The 27,141-nt window shown below is 48.4% G+C and overlaps 1 protein-coding gene across 1 annotated transcript in view; it reads left to right on the forward strand.

Annotated features, from left to right (window-relative positions):
- Positions 1–27,141, forward strand: part of trpm3 (transient receptor potential cation channel, subfamily M, member 3) — a gene marked incomplete at both ends in the record, with an annotated part of 426,331 nt that overhangs the window by 356,872 nt on the left and 42,318 nt on the right. Inside the window, 2 exons of the mRNA XM_079516029.1 lie at positions 7,266–7,475; positions 14,892–15,029. Coding sequence (XP_079372155.1) covers positions 7,266–7,475; positions 14,892–15,029 — 348 coding nt within the window. The remainder of the gene's footprint in view (positions 1–7,265; positions 7,476–14,891; positions 15,030–27,141) is intronic.

Consider the following 27,141-nt stretch of genomic DNA (forward strand, 5'->3'; position numbering starts at 1 on the left):
AGTGTGGAACTATAGTGGCCCTATGGAGTGAGTGTGGAACTATAGTGACCCTCTGGAGTGAGTGTGGAACTATAGTGACCCTATGGAGTGAGTGTGGAACTATAGTGGCCCTCTGGAGTGAGTGTGGAACTATAGTGGCCCTCTGGAGTGAGTGTGGAACTATAGTGGCCCTCTGGAGTGAGTGTGGAACTACAGTGGCCCTCTGGAGTCAGTGAGTGTGGAACTATAGACTATAGGCCTATCTCACAGCATTTCCCCGCCCCCTTTCCACACCCCCTTTTGGAGCTAGTGGTGTTATTTAACCAATGTTAAAATGTCAAAGACCGATAATAATATGAAGAAAACACAATGGTATAACAACTCAAATAAGTAGAATAAACCTATACCTTTACAAAACAGTAGTTTGTGGCTTGTGAAAATACCTCTTTTAACATGGAAGCCTATGGACCGCAGAAAAAACTAGAAAAAGTGCCCTTCTGGGCACAGGTCTCCACCAGGAGGATATGACTGTGTGAGATGTTTGGCAAAATGTTTAGGATTAATATAAACATGTTTTTGAGGCATTTTGTTCCAAAAATGTGTTTTGCAAAAATCAACCTGTTGGTGGCGCTATAACAGGCCAATGTGAAAAGGGTGGGATATATTCCTCAGTAAGAAAATGTGTGAAAGATTTCACGTAAATTGCATGCTGCGTTCATGATTTGAGGCTTTTGTTCAAAACGGGGCAATCTTGCAAACTGTGAAAGCTAATTATAGCCAATTAGGATGGAATATGAAATATCGGACAGATCCGACTTGAGCACATGACCATAGAGATAGTGTGTAACGATTTGTGAGATTTTTGGACAGAATCTGGAGGAGTAATATCAAAAAATGTGTTTTACAAAAGTCGGCCTCCTGGTGGCGCTATAAAAGGCAGATGCGGAAAATGCAGGTCAACGGTTTGTCCTTGGCCTCTAGGGAGTGTGCATGCAACGTTTCACGCAGATCGGTGCAGTTTTAGGTAAAAAATGTGAAAAGCTGCCTCATGGTGGTGCTATAACAGGCCGTTCTGGAAAATGTGGGGCAGAAGTTCATCGTTGGCATCCAGGGAGTGTGTGTGCAAAGTTTGGCATCGACCGGGTTAACGGTGTCGGAGATTAGCTGGTAACAGACGGACGGAAGGACGGACACACACACACACACACGGACACACACACACACACACGGACGGAGTGCACTCTCTCCCCATGCCTTCGGCCTGGTGGAGACAATAACACCACTAGCTCCAAAAGGGGGCGTGGAAAGGGGGCGGGGAAATGCTGTGAGATAGGCCTATTGGACCTCTCCATCGTCAAAGTTGCCCACACCTGTGCTATGTGGGTTGGATATAAAATAACTGAATTTCAAGAGACTATAAGAAAAAAAAAGAGAAAACAAGAAAAAAGCTGTCGCTGCAGATAAAACGACAGGACTAATCCTCTCGTTGCGGCTCACCTTCCTCCCTCGGGGGATGGGATGATGTGCCAGCCTCATTTAGTCCTTGTTGAATCTATTATGTTGCCAGAGTGTTTACAACTAAGGCAGTGAGGCCTCGTCTGTCTCTCATCCATCACTCCAGCACTGGTGGAAAAAGTATTCGCACATGTCTTAAGTAAAAGACAGTGAAGTTGGCTTACCGCTAATCAAAGCTCCCCTCGAGCGGCAGCGCCGTGATCGATTGCTTCCCCTTCAGCCTCAATTAATTGAATAAAGAGCAAGGTGGTAGATGAGGCCTTTCTAGGCCTTTTTAAGAGTTTTCCATTTCAAATCGCGCTGGATAAATAAAGCGACTGCATGTGTTTAGTGGCTCAATAGCTCTTCCCCGTGACTGCGCATCTAAAATATGAACACTTCTAAATACTCTTAGCGAGTGATTATTAGTCCGGACCCCGCGACCACCTTCACCATTGTTGTTGTCGGTAGAGGAGGAGGTCGTCGTCTTCTACAGCCAAATAGAATGGTGGTGAACGGTGGCGGTTGCTGAACTATCGGCGCCCCCTGCTGGCCGGGAATTAGTTAAGTACGGTGTGCGTATCACAAGGAACCCAATAACAGAAAACAGAAAACACACTATAGTTTTGAGCCCTGGGGCCTCATGACAGACACACCATTATTAGACCCCAGTCTTCATTCTGTTCCGTCCAAATGGACTCTTCTCTAGACTTGAGAGACGGTCCATCTATCTATGAAAGTGTCTGTGTGTATTAGAGACCTGCGGATGAGCTTTTTTGTCACCCAAATCCGTGTGTGCATATTAATTAATAATCGGCCCGTTATCCGACCGCATTCATTAATTAATCCAATTTATAAATCCGCAACCACCTGCAATCTGTTACGCAGGGAAGCACTATACAGTGATACAGTATAGCCATGAATGTACAGCTGCGCTGCGACGCGTTGTGAGCTTGTAGATCGGCTATTATTTATAGTACGTGTAAAGAATGTCACTCACCATTGTTATGTTTTACGTAGCTTTTGTATATTTCCATTTCCATGGTAACAACACGCCGTCCACTCGCAACGTCTTTTCATGAGGCATATCCATGCAGCCGGCCCGTCGTCTGCACGGTTAACCCATTCAGGCCTGACGTCGAAATTTAAAAAAAATGTTTTCTAAATCATGACAATTTTCTGAAAGATTTGAGGCACATTTTAACGATTTTTCAAAAATAGCAGACCTACAAGAGCTTGTAGATCTGCTATTTTTCAATAGCTAAAGTTTAACGTAATGCTTAAAACACCAAAAGGGGTTCCCGCCCAGAATGGGTTTTAAGTCACTTCCAGTCCCATGCCACATTCCTCCCTTCTGTCTTGGTTTTAGGTTTCTCTCACGATTAGTTAGCCTAGCCAAACTGCATTCACTTCATGGGGCTTCAGTCCAATGGGGACAACCAACTGGGACAAGTCCTGGACCGGAAGTAGGCAGAAATGCATTGGACTAAATCCCTTTATTTTATATTGTTTTGTAGTGATAGTACAACATAAACATTAAAGAGACTTTAGTTGTTACTGTACAATACTATAAAACAGTTAAAAGTATTAACTGTAACTCTTCTATTAGATGGCTCTGGCCTAGCCTAGCTGCTTGTAGCCTAGTTGCCTGTTGTTGTTTTGGGAGGAGGACCCCAGTAGTTTAAAGGACAACTTTAGTTTTTTTCAACCAAGGTTCATGTTTTATGTTGTTATTAGAGAAAGTAAAAGATGAGTGTTATTTCTTTTTCATTTGCTGCTTTCTTTCGTTTTAGGGATTTTAGCTGTTTTTGACAGGGGGGCGGGGGCATTCGAACATGGGGCTAAATATGTATTTTTAAATATTATTTTATTATTTACTATAGACCCCAGGAAATTACATCAGGCCACAAAAGATCACAGGATCTACTGAATGTGAAGGAGGGTACTATAGAGGTATGCCATACTGTGCTGTTTGTCACCCCTTCACATTCAGTAGATCCCGTGATCTTCTGTGGCCAGATGTAATTTCCTGGGGTCTAGTAGGACTACAGTAAATAATACAAAAATAAATTGCTATAAAATTGTGTACAAAAATACATATTTAGCCTCATGTTCGAATGCCCCCGCCCTCCTGTCAAAAACAGCTAAAATCACTAAAACTAAAGAAAGCAGCAAATGAAAAAAAAAGAACACTCATCTTTTACTTTCTCTAATAACAACCTAAAACATGAACCATGGTTGAAAACAACTAAAGTTGTCCTTTTAGGACCCCACCCCCTTTTTGAAACTAGCTCCTCGCCACTCGCCCTACACACTTCCACTTGGTTTGAGCATAGATATATAATTAATAGAGACGACACTGGATGGGAGGGGAATTCCTGTGCCATCTCTATGTTTTATATATATATGCTCAAGCCGAGTGTGTAGGGCGAGTGGTGAGGAGATAGTTTCAAAAAGGGCCCCACAGTACAGCAGCTTAGCTCCACTATATAAATGAATCGTTCATCATCGTTCAATCGGTAAATGTTTCTTTTGGATACTATAACATTTTCAATGAAAATTCAAAATGGCCGCCATTTTTCGGACTGGTTAAATATGGATGATCTCTGTGTTGAATTATACATTAATATTGATGCAGAATTTGAATTAGGAACTTTTAATGCTTATTTAGGGCATGCAGTTGTACAAACATTGACGACGTGAGACGCCATGTGGCCGATCGATATATAGTGTTTTTTTGTGTGTTATTTTTGAGTGGTGTAAACCACTCCTACAACTGGCTTTTGTGTGCAGAAAAAAATGAGCATGGTTGCTATGTTCAAAATAATTTCTGACGTAATTAAATCACACCCGGGTGAACTGGATGACCGTAGCAACCGTGGTCATTTTCTCTGCGCAAAAACAGCCAGTTGTGAAATCACATCCAGGTGTGATTTCATTACGTCAGATCAGAGTTGATCAGGCTATATAATACCTTACCTTACGTCAGACATTACGTCAGACCACAGCTGATCATGCTATATAAAACCTTACACCACTCAGTTCACACGGGTGTGATTTTTTTGCCTATGCCCAGCTTTGAGCGTTTGTGTGATAGCTGGGAGGAAATTCATGCAAATCGTGCACTTGGTGACAAGTTTTTGACGTGTGGGGACAACATTTAGCGGACATTTGACCTAATTTCTCCTTCAATTGTCAATGGAAAATATTGAGACGTGTGGGGAGTCGACAAAAGCTTGCATATATATAGGAGGGGAAAATGCCATTCATTCAGGTATTGTTAACCTTTGGGTGTGCTAAATTATAATAAGATTTTCGAGCTTAAAATGCCAGACAGTGGCCTTGTGGTTAGAGTGTCTGCCCTGAAACTGGGATGTCGGGGTTCGATCCCCGGCCGGGTCATACCAAAGACTGTAAAAATGGAACCCAATGCCTCCCTGCTTGGCACTCAGCATCAAAGGGTTGGATTGGGGGGTCAAATCTACTAATCAAATTATTCCCGAGCGCGGCACGGCTGCAGCTCACCGCTCCTTGGCTTCGGCTCACTGCTCCAAGAGATGGGTCAAATGCGGAGAACAAATTTCACTGCGGTAACGTGTGAGACAAATCGTACGACTTTGACTCTCGGTTATACTGACTGAAACTCTGTTTACAGTGGAAAGGTTTTTTCTCCAGTGTGGATACGCCGGTGTCTCTGCAGGTTACTTGACTGACTGAAGCTCTTGTGACACTGCTTACAGACGTAGGGTTTTTCCCCCGTGTGGATGCGCTGGTGTTCCTTCAAGTGACCTAACTGACTGAAGCTCTTCTCACACTGCTTACAAACGTAGGGTTTCTTTCCAGTGTGGAGACGCCGGTGTGTCTTCAGGTTCTTTAAAGCACTGAAACCCTTGTCACACCGTTTATAGACGTAGGGTTTTTCTCCTGTGTGGACACGCTGGTGTACCTGCAGGCTACTTACGTGACTGAAACTCTTGTCACAATATTCACAGTGGTAGGGTGTTTCTCCTGTGTGGATACGCTGGTGTGTCTTCAGGCTACTTGTATGACTGAAACTCTTGTCACAGTATTTACAGTGGTAGGGTGTCTCTCCAGTGTGGATACGCTGGTGCGTCTTCAAGCCACCCGACTGATTGAAACTCTTGTCACACTGATTACAGTGGTACGGTTTTTCTCCAGTGTGGATATGCTGGTGTCTCTTCAGGTGACTTAAAGCTCTGAAACTCTTGTCACACTGTTTACAGAAGAAAGGTTTTTCTCCCGTGTGGACACGCTGGTGTAACTGCAGGCTTCTTACGTGACTGAAACTCTTGTCACAATATGCACAGTGGTAGGGTGTTTCTCCCGTGTGGATACGCTGGTGTGTCTTCAGGTGACATAAAACACTGAAACTCTTGTCACAGTGTGCACAGATGTGGGGTTTCCTTCCCGTGTAAGTCGTCCGATGAGTCTTCCCTTCTCCTGGCTGAGGTGCAACGGTCTCGGTAAGCTGTTGATGACAGCCCGATCTCGGTTGGTTTGTGTCTTCGTGTTTCTGGCCGTTTAGAGAGCTGCTCATTGTCTTTGCGTATTCATGAAGGTAGACTTGAGACTTTAAGCCATACGGACGCTCGGTAAAGCTGACCTGAGTCTGGGGAGACCTCATACCTTACAGGAGCAGTGGTTTATTCTCAGACAGACTGCTATACATGGACTGTGATGGGATTGAGAGTAGGTGTTTGGTAGCTTATTTTACACTCACTCACTCTTTGAAAAATCTTTCTGACTCTTTTCAGAAATGTTAAACAAAGAGGTTTTTAAATGAAGTGTTCAGACTTTATATAGGCAGAGTTCAGGGCTGAGAGTCACACACAATACAAACCGTCACCATGCACGACTAACAACACCACTTTGTTCAGGCGTCGCTCATCGCTGAATTTGGCACGATAGCTCAAACTAGTGCTGGTTGTCTAGGCTAGGACCCCGCTGCAGTGGTGTCCGATCCCAACTAGTGCTGGTTGTCTAGGCTAGGACCCGCTGCAGTGGTGTCCGATCCAAACTTAAAACCGGGATGTTTAACGGAGCTAATTGGAATGGTGGTCTTGGTAAAGCTATATGCAAGGTATCTGGGTTGTAAAGCCAGACACCTTGGTTCGTAGTGTTGAGGTGTTCTTGATCTTAGATCTTGTGTCTTGAGTGTGGTGTCTTGAGTCTTGTCCTATGTGCTGTATCCTGTTTCCTGGGTCTTGCTTGGGTCCTGTAGATTCTGAGGATTTGAGATCGTTGGAGATACCGTGTGCGTGGCTTGGTATCTGAGGTTTAGAAGCTGGGATCTCCCTTTTATGCTGTGCAAGTCTAGTGTCACGATGATGTCACCACTGTGTATATCCATCTTTGGGGTTTCTACATTAATCTGATGTCAAAAACCATCGCAAACAAGTTGGGCTCGCCCCCTAGTGGCCTGCTTGCATATAGCTCCTGGCAGCCATATGTGGACGCCATCTTGAAAATGATGCCTTCCCAGAAGTTCTGTTTCATTTATTTAGCTTACCCGATAGTAACAGAATTAATTGAAAAATCTCTTCTATCAATGTTTTGATCCTCCCTCCCTCCCTCCCTCCCTCCCTCCCTCCCTCCCTCCCTCTCTTCTCTCTCTCCCCCCTCCCCCTCCCTCCCTCCCTCCCTCCCTCTCTCTCTTCTCTCTCCTCCCCCCTACCCCTCCCTCCCTCCCTCTCTTCTCTCTCTCTCCCTCCCTCCCTCCCTCTCTCTCTTCTCTCTCCCCCCTCTCCCTCCCCCCTCCCCCTCCCTCCCAGGTGATCCTGGGCTTGCTGCTCCCGCCGTCCATCCTGAGCCTGGAGTTCAAGAACAAGGACGAGATGTCGTACGTTCCCCAGGACCAGCAGGAGAGCTACCTGCAGGAGAGGGAGGAGGAGGAGGCCGACAAGGTGGTGAAGGAGAAGGACGACATGGAAGACATGGAGTTCACAGTAAGATCCTACTGTGAGGCGCAGTACAACTCCGTGGTGAGAGAACCCCCACGCAAGCCCTGAAGCCCACCTATATATAAACATATATACACACACACATATATATATAAACATATGTATACATAGAAGACATGGAGTTCACAGTAAGATCCTACTGTGAGTACAACTCTGTGGTGAGAGATATACACATATATACATACATATATATGTATATATAGTATACACATATACACCTCAACCCTGAAGCCCACCTACATACATACATACATACATACATACATACATACATACATACATACATACATACATACATACATACTTACATACATACATACATACATACATACATACATACATACATACATACATACATACAGCCGATCGCAGTACTTTTACCCACCCAACATTGAAACATATCTTAATGTGTACAGTATACCTACGCACACACACACACACACACACACACACACACACACACACACACAGTCACACACACACGCTCCTTCCTCTATTCTGGCCAACCGGATCCTCCCAAACCAAATCGTCCCGTCCTGTAAAATCGTGGTTTGAGCGAGGACGTACGCGTGGAGTTGTAGCGTCTCTGTCTGTCTGTCTGTCTGTCTGTCTGTCTGCCTGTCTGCCTGTCTGCCTGTCTGTCTGTCTGTCTGTCTGTCTGTCTGTCTGTCTGTCTGTCTGTCTGTCTGTCTGTCTGCCTGCCTGTCTGTCTGTCTGTCTGTCTGTCTGTCTGTCTGTCTGCCTCTCTCTCTCCCTCCAAGCAGAGGTACAGTATGATGTATTGCTGGCTGCCATGCTGCCTCTCTCTCTCACTCAGTCCATACTGTATCCATACTGTACATACACTCAGCATGCAGGTCTCTCTCTCGTTACATAACCGTATATCCTCCATTTAGTCTCTCTGGGGGTGGAAACCTTGCACGTCCAGAACTCTTCATTTTCACTTTTAATAGTTTTTTTTAGATTAGCAACAATGTCAGCGTTCTGAGCTTGTATAGGTTACTACTTCTGCATGACGGTGGAAAATATTATATATATATAATAATTATGTTTATGAGATGCTAGGTTTATTTGTCTGCCCGGCATCCTATATGTGACCAGGTCTAGCAAAATGGTCCTCATCTCGCATGAAAAGGCAGAAAATCTAAAATAAACTTGATTTTTGTGTTTTTCGTTTTTTTTCATATTAACACAGCTTGAATGTTGAAGAAGGTTTTCATTCCAACAGATTATTGATTTGGGCAAATTAAATGTATACATGTATAAGTCAAAGTAGGCTAGCCAGCTCTAGGTGTTGAAATGTTGTGAACATTCAAAGGGGATTTTCTCAGCTTTGGGTAAAACGGCACAATCATTTTAAAATGGTCATATCTCCTTCAAATATTTTCCAATTTCATTGAATGATACATCATATGAAAGCTTACATTCTGTACTTTAATAATCTGTAAAAAACTGAAAAAATTACTCTGGTCGAGATGAGGGCCTATTTGCCAGACCCGGTCACATATTGTTTGTATTATAGTTTCAATGTATTTACTTACTTATTTATTTTTTTACATTATACTGTTTAGAATGATGATAGGTTTGTGGTTGTTCAAGTTCACCTATGATCCTATAGATTATCTCTATGATCCTATAGATTATCTCTATGATCCTATAGATTATCTCTATGATCCTATAGATTATCTCTATGGATTTGATTTACCTTGCGAAGTTGCCCTGGTTTAAAGCTGCTCTAAGCAATCATTTTCCTAGAAGCTTTGTCATTGGTCGATTTGCCTGTCTACTTCCTGATTGGTTAGTATTTTCGAACGGGGTTTTTCTTTTTTTAGTGGTGCAAACCACTGTGTGTTTGTGCTTGTACGGGTGAGCATGGTTGCCATGGTTAGTATGTGACGTCACTGACATCACCGACGGAGAGTACTTATGACACAGATGCTTTCCTGGTTCTAATGTACAGTAACTATAACAATAAATGTGTAGTTGCACCACTCAGTTCACACGGGTGTGATTTTTTTCTACCAATGACAAAACTTCTAGGAACATATTTGAATTCAGATTGTGGCCCCTAGCTGTGTCACATAGACAACATTTTTTTTGGGAGCGTTTTACTCATTGCTGGCTGTCTGAATACCAAATAAATAAATAAAAATCACACCCGTGTGAGCTGAGTGGTGCAAGGTCTTATATAGCCTGATCAGCTGTGGTCTGACGTAATGTCAGTGACCATAGTAACCATGCTCATTCTTTTGAGGGACAGGTACACAAACACACACGGGTACTAACAAAGCCAGTTGTTGGAGTGGTTTGCACCACTCAAAAAACAAAGTCATTAAAATGTTGGCCTATTATTGCTTATAGCAGCTTTAAAGGCTTCTGCTAAACGCTTAAATTGTTAATTAATTTACAGTATTAAAACAAAAAATTAAATGTGAAAATGTTTGTTTGGAGATACGAGGTTTCTTCTTCTGCAGAGTGTTAAATGAGTCGGAGGCCCGGGAGGGAGGACGCAACCATCTGCATTCATACGGATGAATGCAGACCTGCTGCGCCCCCCGCAGGCCGGGAGGAGATCCTACAGCAGAGGTTCTCAAACGTTTTCATGTCAAGGACCCCCAAATTGACCCCCCATAGAGAATATTTAGGACCCCCAGATTTACATGCATTAGGCTATCCGGTCCCCCCCCCCCCCCATTTAATGGCATTTCTATCTCTGGGACCCCAATTTATATTGTAAAGCCAATGTTAATTTAACTGAGTGTGCACAAAGCATTTGTACACTCTCAGAGTTACAGACCCATGAGGGTCCATTTGCTTCCTAACTATCCATTTAGCTGGAACTCACTCACTGAAGGACCCCTGTGGTATCGATCTTATCCTCATACGCTCTCTAAAGAACCCACACGGGGTCAAGCCTCACTTGGTCGGAAAAAAAGTGTCATCGCGACAACATGATACACGGTCGTCAGACGTTTTCGAGGCTTGACGTTGGTGGGGGGAGGGGGGGGTTCGGTTATTTTGGGGGTTATTTTGCGTGCGGCGCGTGTGTTTGGTTCGACGTACTAACAGTCCGACTGGCACTAGTCCGACACCCTATACCCCAAAACCCAAACCCTAAACCTAACCTCACAGGAAGCCACGGGTTAGTTTTAACCTGCCACGCATGTCTGGAGCGACGGTGTTGTCGGACTGTTAGTGTGTCACCACGCATGCACCTTTTTTGCATGACCATTGCAGCATGACAGGACTGTCTTCTCTCACACCTCTTCTTCACTGGACCTCATGTCTGTGTGCCTGCCTTGGTTCACACATGGGTTTAAAGAAAACAGGAAAAAAAACTGTCGCTGAATATCTCTGACATCATTTGGAATTTGTTTTCTTGAAGGAGTATTGTGAATACTCCTTGTGTGAATGGGTGCACAATCTATGTAAAGGTGTGTGAATGTATGTGTGAATGGGTGAATGTAATGCACATGAAGCGCTTTGTATAAAAGTGCTGTATAAATGCACCGTTTTCGTTAAAGACATGTAATTAATACAAATGAAAGTGTTACTGCGAGAGTGAGGTCTATAGCCAACACCAACTCGGGATTAGATCCGGGCACACTTAATGTTAAAAGAAGGAAAACTTTATTGAACCGACATGTTTCGACCTATACGGTCTTCATCAGCCCTTGTTCTATATCGATGTGTTATCCCGATTGATCCCAGGAGCACCTTTTTACTATTTTTACATTTTTTATACCTGCACACCTCCTGAGCACCTGGTTGCCTCCTTGCCTCTACCAACTCGGGATTCCTGGATCGCTGCCCTCCACAATTTCAGGTTCTTGAGCTCTACAGTGTTGTTAGCTAAGCTGTCTCACCTACAGTACGTCTACGTAGGTGGTACGCTTCTTTCCCCTCCTGGCTTTGCCCATGGTTGGCTCCCATAGAGTCAATTTACTTGCCTCAAGTTCTGGGTGCCTGACACTGCCCTGCCAGCCTCATCCTTCTCAATCTGACTTTGTCCGTGACCCGTGGTAGGTCCCCATAGAGGTCCACATTTCTGATGCGGTCCGTCCATGTGACACCTAGTGCCATTCGTAGCATTCTTGTGTAGACTCCATCCAGGGCTTTTTCCTGTTGTATTGTAAGGGTCCGTGTCTCGGCCCCATACAGCAGTACTGACTCCACTGTGAGGGTCCATGTCTCGGCCCATACAGCAGTACTGACTCCACTGTGAGGGTCCATGTCTCGGCCCCATACAGCAGTACTGACTCCACTGTGAGGGTCCATGTCTCGGCCCCATACAGCAGTACTGACTCCACTGTGAGGGTCCATGTCTCGGGCCCCATACAGCAGTACTGACTCCACTGTGAGGGTCCATGTCTCGGCCCCATACAGCAGTACTGACTCCACTGTGAGGGTCCATGTCTCGGCCCCATACAGCAGTACTGACTCCACTGTGAGGGTCCATGTCTCGGCCCATACAGCAGTACTGACTCCACTGTGAGGGTCCATGTCTCGGCCCCATACAGCAGTACTGACTCCACTGTGAGGGTCCATGTCTCGGCCCCATACAGCAGTACTGACTCCACAGTAGCTATGAACAGCCACCTCTTAAGGTCTTCTCCCATATCTGATTTCCACACTCCTCATCCCGTGCAAGGCTTTCCAGGCAAGTGCTCTCCGAACCTTCAGGTCCTGTTCAGTTGAGGCAGTCCAGGCCCCGAGGTACTTGAAGTCCCATCCCGTCAGCAGAGGCAATGGGTTTTGCCATCTGTGTTAGACTGTCATTATACCGAACGAAAATAAAAGCCTGGGTACCACAGAGTGCTTTCTGGTCTAGAGGGGCGGGCGCGCTTGGAGCAAGTGCTGGTGAATATTGGCTTTGTTTTCTTGGCATTGAGCTTGAGGCTGCGATCTTCCTGCACTCCTTTTCTACTGCCAGTAGTAGTTCCCTTCCTCTCTCGACTGTATCCGAGATTAGGGCGATGTCGTCTGCATAGTCGAGGTCAGTGACCGTGATGGGGTGCACTCGCCTTGATTTATTTACTAAAAGAAATGTCTTTGTATTCAAGCGATGGTTGAGGACTGTAGTGGCGAGACCTCCAGTCATGATATGACCCCCTCAGAAAGCCTGCCTTGACATGAGACCACGAGCCACACAGACCCCCCCCCCCCCCTCTCTGTCTATCATGGACAGAAGGAAATTAGGGCTACTGATTCGATCGTTATTGGTTTCAATTGCTTTTAATTTGCAGTATTGATACTTTTACTTTAAAAAAATGCTTTTTCCAGCACTGCTATCTGTCTGTCTGTCTGTGTGTCTCTCTGACCTTGTCCCTATAGAGCGTCGCAGTCCCGCCCCCTCGAGAGACCCGGAAAATAAATCCCCGTTCATTTTCCTCATAGACTTTTCAGAAAGTATTTATTTAAAGACGTTTACGCCGCGGACAAAGCCAACTCTTGTCATGACAACAAACACAATTTCTCGGGCCAAAACACTTTTTTTGTTGTTTTTCTTCTTTGTAATTATTTGTTTGGTCCAAAATATTGTGTGTGTTGTCATGATTTGTCATGACTCGAGTTGGCTTCGTACGACGCTTAAAAGGTCTTTAAATAAATACGTTTTGAAATGTCTATGGGAAAAATGCATTGGGATTAATTTCCTGGGCCTGGCGTATAGTCATGAAAGGGGGCGGGACTGTGACGCTCTATAGCCTGTCTGTCCTCGTCGTCTGAGACACTATCCATGTGTGTGTGTGTGTGTGTGTGTGTGTGTGTGTGTGTGTATATGTGTGCGTGTGCGTGTGCGTGTGCGTGTGTGTGTGTGTGTGTGTGTGTGTGTGTGTGTGTGTGTATGTGTGTGTGTGCGTGCGTGTCCGTCCGTTTGTCATGCCTGTCCCTCCCTCCACCCTGACACACACATCACATTTTGGAATGAGGACATTGCCTGTTGCTTCCTCTGCGTCTCACACACCCCCCCACACACACATATCACCCCATTCGGATGTTATCAGCCGATAATCACCAATATGCTCCTTATCGGACCATGAAATGGCGCAACATTATGGACATGTCCTACATACTGCCTACCGCCAGTTGGCGACTATAGGAAACATGGAAGTGAAATTACTGCCGTCGACGGGAAAACCAAGTGAAACTGTGCAACTTACAATTGTGCCTTTAAATTAAAACTGGAGTTACGGGTTAGAGTTGGGCTTAGGGTTAGGGACAGGTTTAATAAGAGTCGGATAGCCTGGCCCAGCCAGCGTGCTTTCTGGTCTAGAGGGGCGGCCGCACTTGGAGCAAGCGCTGGAGCATATTGGCTCTACGAGCTTGTAGATCAGCTATTTTCGGGGCGCAACCCAGCACTCTTTATCTACTGGAGATGCGGTGTAACGACATGGATTTCGAAAAGAAATTAGTTCAATGCAAAATGTTCAAGTTCAGGAGACTTCGGGGAAAAAAACAAGTCTCCTGAATGCTGCCTTCCGCCATGGCATGCTAAATGCTGCATTCGTGGTCTGGAAAGGGCAGTTGTTTTACAGACGGGTAAAATGGGCAGGGGCTGAAGCCCCATTTGATGTCTATGTGTGCACGCCCCTGACATCAATAAATGTAGGGAAGGGCCATATACTGGCTCCATTGCATGGTCGTGATAAGGCGGAGATTAAAGTGTCCGGTAACATCCGAAAACCGCTACACACACGTCACACACACACATCACATCACATTAAGGAATGAGGACATTGCCTGTTGCTTGCTTCTCTTGAACTATCAATATGGTGATCAGTGGTGGACCGTAACGTACGTTACAAAGTACAAAGTACACTTACTCGAGTACTGTGCTAAAGTACTTTTTTTGTTGTTGTTGGTATATATATATATATTTTTTTAATGCCTAAGTATAGTCACTTTCACTTCGCTACATTTCAAAGAGAAATATTGTACTTTTGACTCTCACATCTCTAGGAAGGGAAAAAAAAGGTTATGCATTAACAATTTGAATCCTATATGTCAAATATAATTAACATTGCCGATCTACAAGCTGGAACTTGCTGATCCGGAACTGGAACTTGAAAATCGTCGAAATTTTAGTTGGTGGAAAAATGTCCACAATTTGAATACAGCAACAGACTTGTAAATTTGTACTTTTGACTATACTTGAGTACTGGAGTTGAGTACTTTGTTCCCACCACTGACCTGTCCAACCAATCAGGAACGCTCCTTAACGGAAGGCTTCGCTCCCCCCCGACCCCCCCCCCCATCCCTGTTTCTTCTCCTTCTCTCTCTGTTTGTTCTTCTCCAACATGTCTGTCCAACACGCCACCGCCCCCCTCCCCCCTTTCTCCCCCCCCCCCCCCCAATATGTCTTCCCCCTCCATCTCCTTCCATCCTTCCATCTCTCGTGTGTGTGTGTGTGTGGGCGGCCTCTGGCGCCCCCTCCAGGCCATGCTGGGGAAGGTGGCCGCGGAGCCGCGGAAAAAGGACGCGGAGGAGGTGAAGAGCCGCCAACGCCTCATCCCCTTGGGACGCAAGGTCTACGAGTTCTACAACGCTCCCATCGTCAAGTTCTGGTTCCACACGGTCAGTATACGAGTTCTACAACGCTCCCATTGTCGAGTTCTGGTTCCACACGGTCAGTTTACGAGTTCTACAACGCTCCCATAGCCAAGTTCTGGTTCCACACGGTCAGTTTACGAGTTCTACAACGCTCCCATTGTCGATTTCTGGATCCACACGGTCAGTTTACGAGTTCTACAACGCTCCCATTGTCGAGTTCTGGTTCGACACCCAACACAAACATACGATGACGTCATGTTGTCCTCACACGTCTCATATTTGCCATCGACAATGACAGGAGAAATTAGGTCAAATGTCCGCCAAATATGTCGTAAATTTGTGGCAACAACAGACATTCTGATTGGCCAGTATGAGATGATGCATGATGACGTACGATGATAAGAGCGCCCCTCACTTCACACGTGTGTGATAAACCAACCCTGAATACAAGCACATCCTCATATACTCTCTTATCCTCATATACTCTCTTACAGTATAAATAAATGGATCCTAGCGGCCGTGTATGGATATTACACTGACATGGGATTTTGTAAAATGTGTCTCGAGGCAATGTTTCAGTTTAACACAATCAGTGCCGGAAGTCCTTCAAAATAGGAGCTCTGGGGTGCCGGAAAGACATGGCCGATTTTACTCGGAAAACCATGACCCGGAAACAATCCACTTTACATTGCTAGTTTACATTGCGATCGTTTTAATTTATACGATATATGATCCAAAAAGCGTTCATATTTTGCGGGAGAGACGGATGAGGAGCAGAAATGAAGCGCTAGTATATCCATCAGTTCAAAACCACGGAGAGCGCCCTGGATTAGGAGAGACGATTCATTCTTTCCGCCGTGCTAACAGCTAAGTCAATGGTAAGCTAACAATTCCCTAGAGTGTAGCATACGGTAGCCGAAAGGCGAACTGACAAATAAAAAAAAAGGAAAAAATTCAGAATATTCTTATCTCGCCCCGTATCATTGAGGATGCGCTAGGACGTCTGAGGACGTCGTATGTACGCGTTGATTGGGACCCCTAGGACGTGTGGCGACGGTTAAAGTGTGAATGTATTCGCGGAAACGGTTAAAGTGTGAATTTATTTGAATAATGAAACTCTTCCTTCCTTCCATTAACATTAATACCTGGTGATGTGGCCTGGTGCCAGCTGGCCAGCCTGACGCTGGAGACACTGGAGACACTGGAGACACTCCAGCCGGTTCATCCTTTATTAACCTGTTTAGGCCTGACGTCGACAATTAAAAAATGTCGACGCACCCCAAAAATGATATGTAATATGCCGCCGAACCCCATCTGAAAATATGTTGTTTCAGGGACCCCCCAATGAAGCAAAGATTTGAGTTAAACACGTTCGCTTTGAAAGAATATATATTCAAAGATTTGAGGGACATTTTCACGATTTTTCCAAAAATAGCAGACCTACAAGCTCGTAGCGTGGCACTCGGTGCCGCGCTATGAGCTTGTGGATCTGCTATTTTTTTTTCAATAGCTAAAGTATAACATAATGCTTAAAACACCAAAAGCGGTTCCCGCCCAGAATGGGTTAATGCTGATGAAGACTTGTACTCTCCCTGTTCTGTCCATTCAGTTTGACCCTTGGCGAGAGAGAGAGAGAGAGAGAGAGAGAGAGGATCGGTGGGGGTGGAAACTCATGTAAATTTCATAACCGAACAGGTGCTGCCACTTCTGGGGTCATAGTGTCATAATTATCTACATTTGTACGGTGCTCCCGGTGGAACCAAGGACATACTGTACTGGGAGCCCCTGGCTGTACTGTACTGGTGTGGGAACCAAGGACATACTGTACTGGGAGCCCCTGTACTGTACTGTACTGGTGTGGGAACCAAGGACATACTGTACTGGGAGCCCCTGTACTGTACTGGTGTGGGAACCAAGGACATACTGTACTGGGAGCCCCTGTACTGTACTGTACTGGTGTGGGAACCAAGGACATACTGTACTGGGAGCCCCTGTACTGTACTGTACTGGTGTGGGAACCAAGGACATACTGTACTGGGAGCCCCTGTACTGTACTGGTGTGGGAACCAAGGACATACTGTACTGGGAGCCCCTGTACTGTACTGTACTGGTGTGGGAACCAAGGACATACTGCACTGGGAGCCCCTGTACTGTACTGTACTGGTGTGGGAACCAAGGACATACTGTACTGGGAGCCCCTGTACTGTACTGTACTGGTGTGGGAACCAAGGACATACTGTACTGGGAGCCCCTGTACTGTACTGTACTGGTGTGGGAACCAAGGACATACTGTACTGGGAGCCCCTGTACTGTACTGTACTGGTGTGGGAACCAAGGACATACTGTACTGGGAGCCCCTGTACTGTACTGGTGTGGGAACCAAGGACATACTGTACTGGGAGCCCCTGTACTGTACTGTACTGGTGTGGGAACCAAGGACATACTGTACTGGGAGCCCCTGTACTGTACTGTACTGGTGTGGGAACCAAGGACATACTGTACTGGGAGCCCCTGTACTGTACTGTACTGGTGTGGGAACCAAGGACATACTGTACTGGGAGCCCCTGTACTGTACTGGTGTGGGAACCAAGGACATACTGTACTGGGAGCCCCTGTACTGTACTGGTGTGGGAACCAAGGACATACTGTACTGGGAGCCCCTGTACTGTACTGTACTGGTGTGGGAACCAAGGACATACTGTACTGGGAGCCCCTGTACTGTACTGTACTGGTGTGGGAACCAAGGACATACTGTACTGGGAGCCCCTGTACTGTACTGGTGTGGGAACCAAGGACATACTGTACTGGGAGCCCCTGGCTGTACTGGTGTGGGAACCAAGGACATACTGTACTGGGAGCCCCTGTACTGTACTGTACTGGTGTGGGAACCAAGGACATACTGTACTTGGAGCCCCTGTACTGTACTGGTGTGGGAACCAATGACATACTGTACTGGGAGCCCCTGGCTGTACTGTACTGGTGTGGGAACCAAGGACATACTGTACTGGGAGCCCCTGTACTGTACTGTACTGTACTGGTGTGGGAACCAAGGACATACTGTACTGGGAGCCCCTGTACTGTACTGGTGTGGGAACCAAGGACATACTGTACTGGGAGCCCCTGTACTGTACTGTACTGGTGTGGGAACCAAGGACATACTGTACTGGGAGCCCCTGTACTGTACTGTACTGGTGTGGGAACCAAGGACATACTGTACTGGGAGCCCCTGTACTGTACTGTACTGTACTGGTGTGGGAACCAAGGACATACTGTACTGGGAGCCCCTGTACTGTACTGTACTGTACTGGTGAGGGAACCAAGGACATACTGTACTGGGAGCCCCTGGCTGTACTGGTGTGGGAACCAAGGACATACTGTACTGGGAGCCCCTGGCTGTACTGGTGTGGGAACCAAGGACATACTGTACTGGGAGCCCCTGGCTGTACTGTACTGGTGTGGGAACCAAGGACATACTGTACTGGGAGCCCCTGGCTGTACTGGTGTGGGAACCAAGGACATACTGTACTGGGAGCCCCTGTACTGTACTGGTGTGGGAACCAAGGACATACTGTACTGGGAGCCCCTGGCTGTACTGGTCTGGGAACCAAGGACATACTGTACTGGGAGCCCCTGGCTGTACTGGTGTGGGAACCAAGGACATACTGTACTGGGAGCCCCTGTACTGTACTGTACTGGTGAGGGAACCAAGGACATACTGTACTGGGAGCCCCTGGCTGTACTGGTGTGGGAACCAAGGACATACTGTACTGGGAGCCCCTGGCTGTACTGGTGTGGGAACCAAGGACATACTGTACTGGGAGCCCCTGGCTGTACTGGTGTGGGAACCAAGGACATACTGTACTGGGAGCCCCTGGCTGTACTGGTGTGGGAACCAAGGACATACTGTACTGGGAGCCCCTGGCTGTACTGTACTGGTGTGGGAACCAAGGACATACTGTACTGGGAGCCCCTGTACTGTACTGGTGTGGGAACCAAGGACATACTGTACTGGGAGCCCCTGTACTGTACTGGTGTGGGAACCAAGGACATACTGTACTGGGAGCCCCTGTACTGTACTGGTGTGGGAACCAAGGACATACTGTACTGGGAGCCCCTGTACTGTACTGGTGTGGGAACCAAGGACATACTGTACTGGGAGCCCCTGGCTGTACTGTACTGGTGTGGGAACCAAGGACATACTGTACTGGGAGCCCCTGTACTGTACTGTACTGGTGTGGGAACCAAGGACATACTGTACTGGGAGCCCCTGTACTGTACTGTACTGGTGTGGGAACCAAGGACATACTGTACTGGGAGCCCCTGGCTGTACTGGTGTGGGAACCAAGGACATACTGTACTGGGAGCCCCTGGCTGTACTGGTGTGGGAACCAAGGACATACTGTACTGGGAGCCCCTGTACTGTACTGGTGTGGGAACCAAGGACATACTGTACTGGGAGCCCCTGGCTGTACTGTACTGGTGTGGGAACCAAGGACATACTGTACTGGGAGCCCCTGTACTGTACTGTACTGTACTGGTGTGGGAACCAAGGACATACTGTACTGGGAGCCCCTGTACTGTACTGTACTGGTGTGGGAACCAAGGACATACTGTACTGGGAGCCCCTGTACTGTACTGGTGTGGGAACCAAGGACATACTGTACTGGGAGCCCCTGTACTGTACTGTACTGTACTGGTGTGGGAACCAAGGACATACTGTACTGGGAGCCCCTGGCTGTACTGTACTGGTGTGGGAACCAAGGACATACTGTACTGGGAGCCCCTGTACTGTACTGTACTGGTGTGGGAACCAAGGACATACTGTACTGGGAGCCCCTGGCTGTACTGGTGTGGGAACCAAGGACATACTGTACTGGGAGCCCCTGGCTGTACTGTACTGGTGTGGGAACCAAGGACATACTGTACTGGGAGCCCCTGTACTGTACTGTACTGGTGTGGGAACCAAGGACATACTGTACTGGGAGCCCCTGTACTGTACTGGTGTGGGAACCAAGGACATACTGTACTGGGAGCCCCTGTACTGTACTGTACTGGTGAGGGAACCAAGGACATACTGTACTGGGAGCCCCTGTACTGTACTGGTGTGGGAACCAAGGACATACTGTACTGGGAGCCCCTGTACTGTACTGTACTGGTGAGGGAACCAAGGACATACTGTATTGGGAGCCCCTGTACTGTACTGGTGTGGGAACCAAGGACATACTGTACTGGGAGCCCCTGTACTGTACTGTACTGGTGTGGGAACCAAGGACATACTGTACTGGGAGCCCCTGTACTGTACTGTACTGGTGTGGGAACCAAGGACATACTGTACTGGGAGCCCCTGTACTGTACTGTACTGGTGTGGGAACCAAGGACATACTGTACTGGGAGCCCCTGTACTGTACTGTACTGGTGAGGGAACCAAGGACATACTGTACTGGGAGCCCCTGTACTGTACTGTACTGGTGTGGGAACCAAGGACATACTGTACTGGGAGCCCCTGTACTGTACTGGTGTGGGAACCAAGGACATACTGTACTGGGAGCCCCTGTACTGTACTGTACTGGTGAGGGAACCAAGGACATACTGTACTGGGAGCCCCTGTACTGTACTGTACTGGTGTGGGAACCAAGGACATACTGTACTGGGAGCCCCTGTACTGTACTGGTGTGGGAACCAAGGACATACTGTACTGGGAGCCCCTGGCTGTACTGGTGTGGGAACCAAGGACATACTGTACTGGGAGCCCCTGGCTGTACTGGTGTGGGAACCAAGGACATACTGTACTGGGAGCCCCTGTACTGTACTGGTGTGGGAACCAAGGACATACTGTACTGGGAGCCCCTGGCTGTACTGGTGTGGGAACCAAGGACATACTGTACTGGGAGCCCCTGGCTGTACTGGTGTGGGAACCAAGGACATACTGTACTGGGAGCCCCTGGCTGTACTGGTGTGGGAACCAAGGACATACTGTACTGGGAGCCCCTGGCTGTACTGGTGTGGGAACCAAGGACATACTGTACTGGGAGCCCCTGGCTGTACTGGTGTGGGAACCAAGGACATACTGTACTGGGAGCCCCTGTACTGTACTGTACTGGTGTGGGAACCAAGGACATACTGTACTGGGAGCCCCTGTACTGTACTGTACTGGTGTGGGAACCAAGGACATACTGTACTGGGAGCCCCTGTACTGTACTGGTGTGGGAACCAAGGACATACTGTACTGGGAGCCCCTGGCTGTACTGTACTGGTGTGGGAACCAAGGACATACTGTACTGGGAGCCCCTGTACTGTACTGTACTGGTGTGGGAACCAAGGACATACTGTACTGGGAGCCCCTGTACTGTACTGTACTGGTGTGGGAACCAAGGACATACTGTACTGGGAGCCCCTGTACTGTACTGTACTGGTGTGGGAACCAAGGACATACTGTACTGGGAGCCCCTGGCTGTACTGTACTGGTGTGGGAACCAAGGACATACTGTACTGGGAGCCCCTGTACTGTACTGTACTGGTGTGGGAACCAAGGACATACTGTACTGGGAGCCCCTGGCTGTACTGTACTGGTGTGGGAACCAAGGACATACTGTACTGGGAGCCCCTGGCTGTACTGTACTGGTGTGGGAACCAAGGACATACTGTACTGGGAGCCCCTGGCTGTACTGTACTGGTGAGGGAACCAAGGACATACTGTACTGGGAGCCCCTGTACTGTACTGTACTGGTGAGGGAACCAAGGACATACTGTACTGGGAGCCCCTGTACTGTACTGGTGTGGGAACCAAGGACATACTGTACTGGGAGCCCCTGTACTGTACTGTACTGGTGAGGGAACCAAGGACATACTGTATTGGGAGCCCCTGTACTGTACTGGTGTGGGAACCAAGGACATACTGTACTGGGAGCCCCTGTACTGTACTGTACTGGTGTGGGAACCAAGGACATACTGTACTGGGAGCCCCTGTACTGTACTGTACTGGTGTGGGAACCAAGGACATACTGTACTGGGAGCCCCTGTACTGTACTGTACTGGTGTGGGAACCAAGGACATACTGTACTGGGAGCCCCTGTACTGTACTGTACTGGTGAGGGAACCAAGGACATACTGTACTGGGAGCCCCTGTACTGTACTGTACTGGTGTGGGAACCAAGGACATACTGTACTGGGAGCCCCTGTACTGTACTGGTGTGGGAACCAAGGACATACTGTACTGGGAGCCCCTGTACTGTACTGTACTGGTGAGGGAACCAAGGACATACTGTACTGGGAGCCCCTGTACTGTACTGTACTGGTGTGGGAACCAAGGACATACTGTACTGGGAGCCCCTGTACTGTACTGGTGTGGGAACCAAGGACATACTGTACTGGGAGCCCCTGGCTGTACTGGTGTGGGAACCAAGGACATACTGTACTGGGAGCCCCTGTACTGTACTGTACTGGTGTGGGAACCAAGGACATACTGTACTGGGAGCCCCTGTACTGTACTGTACTGGTGTGGGAACCAAGGACATACTGTACTGGGAGCCCCTGTACTGTACTGGTGTGGGAACCAAGGACATACTGTACTGGGAGCCCCTGGCTGTACTGTACTGGTGTGGGAACCAAGGACATACTGTACTGGGAGCCCCTGTACTGTACTGTACTGGTGTGGGAACCAAGGACATACTGTACTGGGAGCCCCTGTACTGTACTGTACTGGTGTGGGAACCAAGGACATACTGTACTGGGAGCCCCTGTACTGTACTGTACTGGTGTGGGAACCAAGGACATACTGTACTGGGAGCCCCTGTACTGTACTGTACTGGTGTGGGAACCAAGGACATACTGCACTGGGAGCCCCTGTACTGTACTGTACTGGTGTGGGAACCAAGGACATACTGTACTGGGAGCCCCTGTACTGTACTGTACTGGTGTGGGAACCAAGGACATACTGTACTGGGAGCCCCTGTACTGTACTGGTGTGGGAACCAAGGACATACTGTACTGGGAGCCCCTGTACTGTACTGGTGTGGGAACCAAGGACATACTGTACTGGGAGCCCCTGTACTGTACTGGTGTGGGAACCAAGGACATACTGTACTGGGAGCCCCTGGCTGTACTGTACTGGTGTGGGAACCAAGGACATACTGTACTGGGAGCCCCTGTACTGTACTGGTGTGGGAACCAAGGACATACTGTACTGGGAGCCCCTGTACTGTACTGGTGTGGGAACCAAGGACATACTGTACTGGGAGCCCCTGTACTGTACTGTACTGGTGTGGGAACCAAGGACATACTGCACTGGGAGCCCCTGTACTGTACTGTACTGGTGTGGGAACCAAGGACATACTGTACTGGGAGCCCCTGGCTGTACTGTACTGGTGTGGGAACCAAGGACATACTGTACTGGGAGCCCCTGGCTGTACTGGTGTGGGAACCAAGGACATACTGTACTGGGAGCCCCTGTACTGTACTGTACTGGTGTGGGAACCAAGGACATACTGTACTGGGAGCCCCTGTACTGTACTGTACTGGTGTGGGAACCAAGGACATACTGCACTGGGAGCCCCTGTACTGTACTGTACTGGTGTGGGAACCAAGGACATACTGTACTGGGAGCCCCTGGCTGTACTGGTGTGGGAACCAAGGACATACTGTACTGGGAGCCCCTGTACTGTACTGTACTGGTGTGGGAACCAAGGACATACTGTACTGGGAGCCCCTGTACTGTACTGGTGTGGGAACCAAGGACATACTGTACTGGGAGCCCCTGTACTGTACTGTACTGGTGTGGGAACCAAGGACATACTGTACTGGGAGCCCCTGGCTGTACTGTACTGGTGTGGGAACCAAGGACATACTGTACTGGGAGCCCCTGTACTGTACTGGTGTGGGAACCAAGGACATACTGTACTGGGAGCCCCTGTACTGTACTGTACTGGTGTGGGAACCAAGGACATACTGTACTGGGAGCCCCTGGCTGTACTGTACTGGTGTGGGAACCAAGGACATACTGTACTGGGAGCCCCTGTACTGTACTGTACTGGTGTGGGAACCAAGGACATACTGTACTGGGAGCCCCTGGCTGTACTGTACTGTACTGGTGTGGGAACCAAGGACATACTGTACTGGGAGCCCCTGTACTGTACTGTACTGGTGTGGGAACCAAGGACATACTGTACTGGGAGCCCCTGGCTGTACTGTACTGGTGTGGGAACCAAGGACATACTGTACTGGGAGCCCCTGTACTGTACTGGTGTGGGAACCAAGGACATACTGTACTGGGAGCCCCTGTACTGTACTGTACTGGTGTGGGAACCAAGGACATACTGTACTGGGAGCCCCTGGCTGTACTGTACTGGTGTGGGAACCAAGGACATACTGTACTGGGAGCCCCTGTACTGTACTGTACTGGTGTGGGAACCAAGGACATACTGTACTGGGAGCCCCTGTACTGTACTGTACTGGTGTGGGAACCAAGGACATACTGTATTGGGAGCCCCTGTACTGTACTGGTGTGGGAACCAAGGACATACTGTACTGGGAGCCCCTGTACTGTACTGTACTGGTGTGGGAACCAAGGACATACTGTACTGGGAGCCCCTGGCTGTACTGTACTGTACTGGTGTGGGAACCAAGGACATACTTTACTGGGAGCCCCTGACTGTACTGTACTGTACTGGTGTGGGAACCAAGGACATACTGTACTGGGAGCCCCTGTACTGTACTGGTGTGGGAACCAAGGACATACTGTACTGGGAGCCCCTGGCTGTACTGTACTGGTGTGGGAACCAAGGACATACTGTACTGGGAGCCCCTGTACTGTACTGTACTGGTGTGGGAACCAAGGACATACTGTACTGGGAGCCCCTGTACTGTACTGTACTGGTGTGGGAACCAAGGACATACTGTACTGGGAGCCCCTGTACTGTACTGTACTGGTGTGGGAACCAAGGACATACTGTACTGGGAGCCCCTGTACTGTACTGTACTGGTGTGGGAACCAAGGACATACTGTACTGGGAGCCCCTGTACTGTACTGTAGTGGTGTGGGAACCAAGGACATACTGTACTGGGAGCCCCTGTACTGTACTGGTGTGGGAACCAAGGACATACTGTACTGGGAGCCCCTGTACTGTACTGTACTGGTGTGGGAACCAAGGACATACTGTACTGGGAGCCCCTGTACTGTACTGTACTGGTGTGGGAACCAAGGACATACTGTACTGGGAGCCCCTGTACTGTACTGTACTGGTGAGGGAACCAAGGACATACTGTACTGGGAGCCCCTGTACTGTACTGTACTGGTGAGGGAACCAAGGACATACTGTACTGGGAGCCCCTGTACTGTACTGGTGTGGGAACCAAGGACATACTGTACTGGGAGCCCCTGTACTGTACTGTACTGGTGTGGGAACCAAGGACATACTGTACTGGGAGCCCCTGTACTGTACTGTACTGGTGTGGGAACCAAGGACATACTGTACTGGGAGCCCCTGTACTGTACTGTACTGGTGTGGGAACCAAGGACATACTGTACTGGGAGCCCCTGTACTGTACTGTACTGGTGTGGGAACCAAGGACATACTGTACTGGGAGCCCCTGTACTGTACTGTACTGGTGTGGGAACCAAGGACATACTGCACTGGGAGCCCCTGTACTGTACTGGTGTGGGAACCAAGGACATACTGTACTGGGAGCCCCTGGCTGTACTGTACTGGTGTGGGAACCAAGGACATACTGTACTGGGAGCCCCTGGCTGTACTGGTGTGGGAACCAAGGACATACTGTACTGGGAGCCCCTGTACTGTACTGGTGTGGGAACCAAGGACATACTGTACTGGGAGCCCCTGTACTGTACTGGTGTGGGAACCAAGGACATACTGTACTGGGAGCCCCTGTACTGTACTGTACTGGTGTGGGAACCAAGGACATACTGCACTGGGAGCCCCTGTACTGTACTGGTGTGGGAACCAAGGACATACTGTACTGGGAGCCCCTGTACTGTACTGTACTGGTGTGGGAACCAAGGACATACTGTACTGGGAGCCCCTGTACTGTACTGTACTGGTGTGGGAACCAAGGACATACTGCACTGGGAGCCCCTGTACTGTACTGTACTGGTGTGGGAACCAAGGACATACTGTACTGGGAGCCCCTGGCTGTACTGGTGTGGGAACCAAGGACATACTGTACTGGGAGCCCCTGTACTGTACTGTACTGGTGTGGGAACCAAGGACATACTGTACTGGGAGCCCCTGTACTGTACTGGTGTGGGAACCAAGGACATACTGTACTGGGAGCCCCTGTACTGTACTGTACTGGTGTGGGAACCAAGGACATACTGTACTGGGAGCCCCTGTACTGTACTGGTGTGGGAACCAAGGACATACTGTACTGGGAGCCCCTGTACTGTACTGGTGTGGGAAACAAGGACATACTGCACTGGGAGCCCCTGGCTGTACTGGTGTGGGAACCAAGGACATACTGTACTGGGAGCCCCTGTACTGTACTGTACTGGTGTGGGAACCAAGGACATACTGTACTGGGAGCCCCTGTACTGTACTGGTGTGGGAACCAAGGACATACTGTACTGGGAGCCCCTGTACTGTACTGGTGTGGGAACCAAGGACATACTGTACTGGGAGCCCCTGTACTGTACTGTACTGGTGTGGGAACCAAGGACATACTGTACTGGGAGCCCCTGTACTGTACTGTACTGGTGTGGGAACCAAGGACATACTGTACTGGGAGCCCCTGTACTGTACTGTACTGGTGTGGGAACCAAGGACATACTGTACTGGGAGCCCCTGTACTGTACTGTACTGGTGTGGGAACCAAGGACATACTGCACTGGGAGCCCCTGGCTGTACTGTACTGGTGTGTGAACCAAGGACATACTGTACTGGGAGCCCCTGGCTGTACTGTACTGGTGTGACGTGGCGGTCAAAGCTTTTAACCCATTCTGGACGGGAACCCCTTTTGGTGTTTTAACTAAGCATGATGTTATACTTTAGCTATTGGAAAAATAGCAGATCTATACAAGCTCGTAGCGCTCCACCGAGTGGCGCGCTACGAGCTTGTAGGTCTGCTAGTGTGAACAGTGAACATTTTAACTCAAATCTTTGCTTCTGGGGGGTCCCTGGAACATATT

Source organism: Electrona antarctica, assembly GCF_951216825.1.
Source record: "Electrona antarctica genome assembly, chromosome: 12".
NCBI lineage: Eukaryota > Metazoa > Chordata > Actinopteri > Myctophiformes > Myctophidae > Electrona > Electrona antarctica.